Source organism: Brachyhypopomus gauderio, unplaced genomic scaffold, assembly GCF_052324685.1.
Source record: "Brachyhypopomus gauderio isolate BG-103 unplaced genomic scaffold, BGAUD_0.2 sc62, whole genome shotgun sequence".
NCBI classification, from domain to species: Eukaryota; Metazoa; Chordata; class Actinopteri; order Gymnotiformes; family Hypopomidae; genus Brachyhypopomus; species Brachyhypopomus gauderio.
The window spans coordinates 1,864-10,000 of NW_027506883.1; the positions used below are offsets into that span (position 1 = coordinate 1,864).

At 52.9% G+C, this 8,137-nt stretch overlaps 1 protein-coding gene across 1 annotated transcript in view; it reads left to right on the forward strand.

Moving 5' to 3' along the window:
* The first annotated feature begins 333 nt into the window (after positions 1-333).
* Positions 334-8,137, forward strand: part of LOC143489481 (focal adhesion kinase 1-like) — an 11,605-nt gene continuing 3,801 nt past the window's right edge. Inside the window, 6 exon segments of the mRNA XM_076988551.1 lie at positions 334-533; positions 4,274-4,336; positions 5,594-5,633; positions 5,724-5,769; positions 5,771-5,828; positions 8,082-8,137. The exon segment at positions 8,082-8,137 is cut by the window's right edge and continues 100 nt beyond it. Coding sequence (XP_076844666.1) covers positions 420-533; positions 4,274-4,336; positions 5,594-5,633; positions 5,724-5,769; positions 5,771-5,828; positions 8,082-8,137 — 377 coding nt within the window. The 5' untranslated portion in view covers positions 334-419.

Below are 8,137 nucleotides of genomic sequence, written 5' to 3' on the forward strand. Positions count from 1 at the left end.
TGGTGAGGGCTGGTGTGGGTCTGATTATGTGTGTGTGTGTGTGTGTTTGTGTGTGTGTAGGATGGAGTAATGGTGAGGGCTGGTGTGGGTCTGATTATGTGTGTGTGTGTGTGTTTGTGTGTGTGTAGGATGGAGTAATGGTGAGGGCTGGTGTGGGTCTGATTATGTGTGTGTGTGTGTGTATGTGTGTGTGTGTGTGTGTGTGTGTGTGTGTGTGTGTAGGATGGAGTAATGGTGAGGGCTGGTGTGGGTCTGATTATGTGTGTGTGTGTGTGTTTGTGTGTGTGTAGGATGGAGTAATGGTGAGGGCTGGTGTGGGTCTGATTATGTGTGTGTGTGTGTGTGTGTGTGTGTGTGTGTGTGTGTGTGTGTGTGTGTGTGTGTGTGTGTGTGTGTGTGTGTGTGTGTAGGATGGAGTAATGGTGAGGGCTGGTGTGGGTCCATCTCTCCCTCCTCACCTGATGGAGTTGATGCAGCAGCAACAGCAGATGGAGGACGACCAGCGCTGGCTGGAGCAGGAAGAACGCTTGATGGTAATTACCTCACACCCCACCTCACACCACCTCACACCTCACACACCACCTCACACCCCACCTCACACCCCACCTCACACCTCACCTCACACCACCTCACACCACCTCACACCTCACCTCACACCACCTCACACCCCACCTCACACCTCACACACCACCTCACACCTCACACACCACCTCACCTCACACCTCTCCTTCACCTCACACCACCTCACACCTCACACACCACCTCACACCCCACCTCACACCTCACCTCACACCACCTCACACCTCACACACCACCTCACCTCACACCTCTCCTTCACCTCACACCTCACACCTCTCCTTCACCTCACACCTCTCCTTCACCTCACACCACCTCACACCTCACACACCACCTCACCTCACACCTCTCCTTCACCTCACACCTCTCCTTCACCTCACACCTCTCCTTCACCTCACCTCACACCTCACACACCACCTCACCTCACACCTCTCCTCACACCTCTCCTTCACCTCACCTCACACCTCACACCACCTCACAACTCACCTCACACCTCTCCTTCACTTCACCTCACACCTCACCTCACACCTCTCCTTCACCCCACCTCACACCTCACACCTCACCTCACACCTCTCCTTCACCCCACCTCACACCTCACCTCACACCTCTCCTTCACCTCACCTCACACCTCACCTCACACCTCTCCTTCACCTCACCTCACACCTCACCTCACACCTCTCCTTCACCTCACACCTCTCCTTCACCTCACACCTCACCTCACCTCACACCTCTCCTTCACCTCACACCTCACCTCACACCTCTCCTTCACCTCACACCTCACCTCACACCTCTCCTTCACCTCACACCTCACCTCACACCTCTCCTTCACCTCACACCTCCTCTCTCCTCCCCTCACACCTCCTCACCTCTCCTTCACCTCTCCTTCACCTCCTTCTCTCTCCTTATACAGTTGTTTGTTTCTACAGGAAGAATCTGATTTGTTTCTACAGAGGTAAAGTGTCACTTGCAGTTCCCTGTAATTGTGGTCCAGTTCACGTCTAGATCCACGGATAACACAGCTCCTCGCTTATAGACCTAGAGCTCAGAGAGGGAAAAACAGAGTGTGTGTGTGTGTGTGTGTGTGTGTGTGTGTGTGTGTGTGTGGGGGCAGGATGTGAGGTTCTGGCATGATCTCTGGTTATTTTTACTGGACTGTCATTACACCCCTCCCGTCTCACACAACATTCTGCTCCCTGGTCCCATCTCCGTGGCCCAGTCCACTACAACGTCTCCCAAAGTCTCCAGCAACATCCAGCTGTCCTGTAGAGTCCCAGCACCGCACGAACACTGGGACGCATGTGTGCCCAGAACCAGGCCCGTTCTGAGGTCCAGAACCCAAGCTGTGTTTGGTGTTTGGGTCTGTAGGACTGTGGGGTTGGTGTGTGGAGGCAGTGTGTGCGGTACGGTTCTGGAGCAGGACGGGCTTGTGTTAGCGCTGCTAAACTCACTCTGACCTGCTGAGAGTTAAACGACTGTTACCCCCCTTATACCCCCGGGGGCAGTTACCCCCTTACACCACTGGGGGCAGTTACCCCCTTACACCCCCTGGGGTAGTTACCCCCTTACACCCCCCCGGGGGCAGTTACCCCCTTACACCCCCGGGGTAGTTACCCCCTTACACCCCCCGGGGGCAGTTACCCCCCTTACACCCCCAGGGTAGTTACCCCCTTACACCCCCCCGGGGGCAGTTACCCCCTTACACCACTGGGGTAGTTACCCCCTTACACCCCCCGGGGGCAGTTACCCCCTTACACCCCCAGGGTAGTTACCCCCTTACACCCCCCGGGGGCAGTTACCCCCCTTACACCACTGGGGGGCAGTTACCCCCTTACACCCCCAGGGTAGTTACCCCCTTACACCCCTGGGGTAGTTACCCCCTTACACCCCCCGGGGGCAGTTACCCCCTTACACCCCCGGGGTAGTTACCCCCCTTACACCCCCCGGGGGCAGTTACCCCCTTACACCCCCAAGGTAGTTACCCCCTTACACCCCCGGGGTAGTTACCCCCTTACACCCCCAAGGTAGTTACCCCCTTACACCCCCGGGGCAGTTACCCCCTTACACCCCCCGGGGGCAGTTACCCCCCTTACACCCCCGGGGTAGTTACCCCCTTACACCCCCAAGGTAGTTACCCCCTTACACCCCCGGGGTAGTTACCCCCCTTACACCCCCGGGGCAGTTACCCCCTTACACCCCCCGGGGCAGTTACCCCCTTACACCCCCAAGGTAGTTACCCCCTTACACCCCCCGGGGTAGTTACCCCCTTACACCCCCAAGGTAGTTACCCCCTTACACCCCCCGGGGGCAGTTACCCCCTTACACCCCCCGGGGGCAGTTACCCCCTTACACCCCCGGGGGCAGTTACCCCCTTACACCCCCCCGGGGTAGTTACCCCCTTACACCCCCAAGGTAGTTACCCCCTTACACCCCCAAGGTAGTTACCCCCTTACACCCCCCGGGGTAGTTACCCCCCTTACACCCCCAAGGTAGTTACCCCCTTACACCCCCCGGGGGCAGTTACCCCCCTTACACCCCCGGGGGCAGTTACCCCCTTACACCCCCCGGGGTAGTTACCCCCTTACACCCCCAAGGTAGTTACCCCCTTACACCCCCCGGGGGCAGTTACCCCCTTACACCCTTGGGGGCAGTTACCCCCTTACACCCCCGGGGCAGTTACCCCCTTACACCCCCGGGGGTAGTTACCCCCTTACACCACTGGGGGCAGTTACCCCCTTACACCCCCGGGGCAGTTACCCCCTTACACCCCGGGGGCAGTTCAGCTCCACCCGGGTGGTGCTGGAGGAACATTGGGGTAGTGGGCAAAGGGGCAAGAAGGAGAGAGGAGGAGGAATTGGAGGGGTAGAGGAGGTGGGAGGAGAGAGAGAAGGAGAAGAGAAAGAAGGAACAGTGGTGGAGAGTGGTGAGACAGTGGGGAGGGGGGGGCGGAGTGGAGGGGGCGGGGCTTAAGGGCTCTCGTGTGGTGGGAGGGGCTGTGAGAGGCTCAGGCGTGTCTCGCTCCAGCAGGATGTAGTGGGTGAAGATCTCTCGGTGAATGGAGCTACCACAGCCCTCCTCACCACGCTGGGAGCCCCCGCACACCTCCACGCTGGCACAGCACGAGGATGCAGGTCTTCAAGTCCTGCTTTGGCAAACTGGTACTGTTGTGGGCATGGGGGGGGGGCGTCCGCTGCTCCTGGAGGGGGGGGGTTACCCGTGCTAGTCCCGTAGCACTAACACATTTACCTTCAGTAAACTGGTTGCGATGGTCAGAGCGGTCTCGGATTCTTATAGACGTTTTGCTTGTGGGAAGCAGCTTTGAAGTGTGGAGTGATGTGTGGTACGTGTTGGGACTGGTGTGAGGGCTGGGGAGGTGGTGGACCTGCTGAAACGTTGGGTGATGAAACGCAGCTCTTCATCTGAGGGTTGCTCTGTGTTAGAGTCCTTCACACAGTCCTTCCTCAGAGGCATCATGTTGATACATAAAGTGTAACGTGTGGACAGTAGTGATCTCTGAAGATACGTTCTGGATATGTTTCTCTCTGTTCTCTTTCTCAGTCTCTCTGTTTCTCTATCTCTCTGTTTCTTTCTCTCTCTACCTCTGTTCTCTCTCTGTTCTCTCTCTCCCTGTTTCTCTCTTACTGTTTCTCTCTCTCTCTCTTTCTCTCTCATTCTGTTTGTCTTTTTCTCTTTCTGTCAGAAACCAGACTCCAGGAATTCCAGGGTCAGTATAGAGCGTGATGACTGCAGTCTCCAGGGACCAGTGAGTTTCTGTTTTTATGTTTGTTTTCCATGACTGGGTCCAGACGCTGGGAACTTCCTCTTTATTCATAATAAATAATTCTATATATGAACATGAAACTGGAGGCGTTATTAAGGCCTTCATCACTGCTTGTCTGGTGGCCCCTGGGATGCCTCCTTCATGATGGTTCTCCTTCTGACTACACTCACCTCATCAGTACATGTAACACGTATGAATGTTACTGGCAACATTAGTTCGTAAATTTAGCTTTCAAACTTGTCAGGCCTTGCTCTGTGTGTGTAGGCATGCAGGAGTATGTGTATGTGCTAGTACGTGTGTGTGTATGCGTGTCTGTGTGTGCATGCACGTCTGTGTGTGTGTGCGTGTGTGTGTGTGTGTGTTTTGTGTGTGTGTACGTACACATTCTCTCTGCAAACTTGCCCTCTGTCCAACACCAAACAGAAAATACGACATTTTGACATTTGTGCAGTCGTGTCTGGTCTGGTTTGCTCGTAAATAGTGAAAATCAAATTCATTTAAGGATAAAAAGCACTACAGTTGCTACATGACGCAGTTCTGGACAGTAGCACCCTGTCAGGGGCCATTTTGACAGGGTCCTTCTGCTAATAGAAGGAGAGTCATTACGTTTTTCTCTGTTTTTCCATCCACACCTCCACCCCTGCTGTTCTAGTCTGCTTCGTTCACTGGGCCAGACCCACTGTCTAATGTGGGATCACATCACTGTTTCTTTAACACAATCTTTGCCTGCAAAGCTCATGTACGAATCCTCGGTATCTGCGTTAAACGTAAGGCGTGTTTGAGTGGGAGTCATGGCGACCACGTCAGCTGGGTCCTGCTGATGGGGGAGGGGCTCTAGGCAGCGCATCGTCTCTGATCTGTGCTGATGAAAACAAGCCTCTTCTGATCTGGAGACAGAGTGTGGTTGTGTATGTCTCCTGGGCTGCTCCCCTCTCCTTTAGGGCTTTCCTGTGTGGTTGGAGCGTGCGTGCGTGCGTGCGTGCGTGCGTGCGTGCGTGCGTGCGTGCGTGCGTGCGTGCGAGCGAGCGTGCGTGCGAGCGTGCGTGCGAGCGTGCGTCCGTGCGAGCGTGCGTGCGTGCGTCCGTGCGAGCGTGCGAGCGTGCGTGAGAGCGTCTAGGCGTGTAGGCATGTGAAGCATCTGGGTTCTTGTACACTCAAACCACAACAACACAGACGGCAGCGATGAGGTTATGTCAGTGCGTCTGTACTGACGGTGTTTCTGTTTGTTTATTTATGCAGACAGGAAGCCATCACATCTACCAGCCCGTGGGGAAGACAGGTGACCCTCTGACCCCTCACCACCACACAGTAACAGATCATTCCTGTGTTGACAGTGGTGTGAGTCTGTTACTGCTGGTCTTCCCCTCAGATCACACACTTCCTCCAAAGAAGCCCCCACGCCCAGGCGCCCCTGCCCCGCCCCGCCCCGCCCGCCTGCCTCAACCCTGTAGACGGCTACAACGATGGAGTCAAGGTACGGTGGCCCTCGAGACCTCGTACGGGGCCCTTCAGAGACAGGACAGGCCCCGTTCCCGTACGCCGTCCTGAACGGCAGTCACTGTGGACAGAACGCCCTGTTGAGTTTGAGCATGACGATGTGATGTATCCTGGCACACAGAGCCTTCAACAACGACTGTCATTTGGAGAAGGGTTAAAAACGAATTCAATCCTGTGTATTTTGAGTATTCATGCCATATGGAATATCGATACGTCATGGGTTACAGTGTAACTGGGACAGACGGCACCAGACGGAACTGCTTATCACTGCAGCTTCAGCTGTGTTAACCTCACAGCTACACTGCACTTTATGTCAATCAGATATTTATGAGCTCCTGTCCACACAATGAGAGTAAGATGAAGTCCACACAGGCACACACACCCCTACCAGGTTTAACACGACCCCTCCACACCACAAACACTGACGTTTCTGTCAAAGGTTCTTATGAAAGTTTCATAATGGATTTCACAGAAATTACAAACAGAATCGTGTCTCGTGCAGACATGCAGTGGTGATGCAAATGACATAATGAAGCTTAATTCCATACAGGGGCTTTTTCAGTTAACTGGAACTAAACTAATGGATTGTGAAATGCAGCTCATATATCTGTATTTCTCTTTCTCTACTTCTTTCATGTATGAGGAAATGATGCACATGTTTGTATCATTACAGTAATTCCTTTCTCTCTCTCTCTCTCTCTCTCTCTCTCTCTCTCTCTCTCTCTCTCTTTCTCTCCCCCTCCCTCTCCTCACTGCCAAACCACACTTATTCTCTGCCTATTTTCACACCTTTAGCCCTGGAGGGTAAGAACATTGAGTGCTCTCTCTCTCTCTTTCCCTTTCTCTCTCTCTCTCTCTCTCTCACTCTCTCTCTCTCTCTCTCTCTCTCCTCATGAACTAACTCTCTCCCTCCCTTTCTCTCTCTCTCTCTCTCTCTCTCTCTCTCTCTCTCTCTCTCTCCCTCCCTCTCTCTCTCTCTCTCTCTCTCCCTCACTCTCTCTCTCTCTCTCTCTCTCTCTCTCTCTCTCTCTCTCTCCCTCTCTTCTGCACGTGTCTGCAGTTTTCAGGACATGAGTTGATCATCATATTAAATGTGCCTGTTCAGCCATATTATTCACAGTTTAATTCATTCATTAACACCCTGAAATTGATGGAGACTTTATGTCCTTGTCATATCAAGGTCATCAGCAAACTCAGGCTGGGGTGGTAGTTGTCAGGCTGGGGTGGTAGTTCTCGGGCTGGGGTGGTAGTTCTCAGGCTGGGGTGGCAGTTCTCGGGCTGCGGGGGGTAGTTCTCGGGCTGGGGTGGTAGTTCTCCAGCTGGGGTGGTAGTTCTCCGGCTGGGGGGGTAGTTCTCGGGCTGGGGTGGTAGTTCTGGGTGTTGGAGGTGGAAATGAAGCTTTTATGTTTTATGTGAGGGTAGAAATAGTAGCCCTGCTAACACGTGTCCTAGTGTCCCTGCTAACACGTGTCCTAATGTCCCTGCTAACACGTGTCCTAGTGTCCCTGCTAACACGTGTCCTAGTGTCCCTGCTAACACGTGTCCTAGTGTCCCTGCTAACACGTGTCCTAGTGTCCCTGCTAACACGTGTCCTAGTGTCCCTGCTTTCCTTGGGGTCCTTTGATCTTCAATCTGACCTTTTGACCTTTACAAGCATGTTTCAGTCACTTACCCTATGTGGGGTGAACTTGTAATGACACTAACTGGCTGGGGGACATCTGGCAGGTTTCTATGAAACCCCCCCTGACACACAGCACACGTTACATGTTCCTCCGGAAGTGTTGTGGGAATCTTTTGTTCTTCGGCGTGAACAGTCAGATTACACGTGTGAGTTAGACGTGATACTCACGTGATACTCATATTTATTCATATTTCATTAACCAGCCCGATAGTGCATCTATAAACTAGTCCCTGCTTTAATGATGGTTATGGCGTCTCCTTGTAATTTTATATAATTGATTCACATTTAGGCATCTTATAATACTAACCATAATTTAGTAATTAAAGGAATATCTAACCCTACTAAAACATTCAGAATGGTGTTGTTTCTCTTGTGATTATCTGCAGTATAGTGCCACCTGTTGGTGAACATCTGAAACTACAGTTGTGCTATATTTGAAATATTCTTGGTTTACCAACAGAAGTAATAGAACACAGTATGAACACTTTGGTTCAGTGCACCCTAAACTTTTCTGTATCATTTATTATTTTTTCTTTTATCATAATTCAGATCCAGCCTCAGGAGATTAACTCTCCTCCTACAGCTAATCTGGACCGCTCCAATGA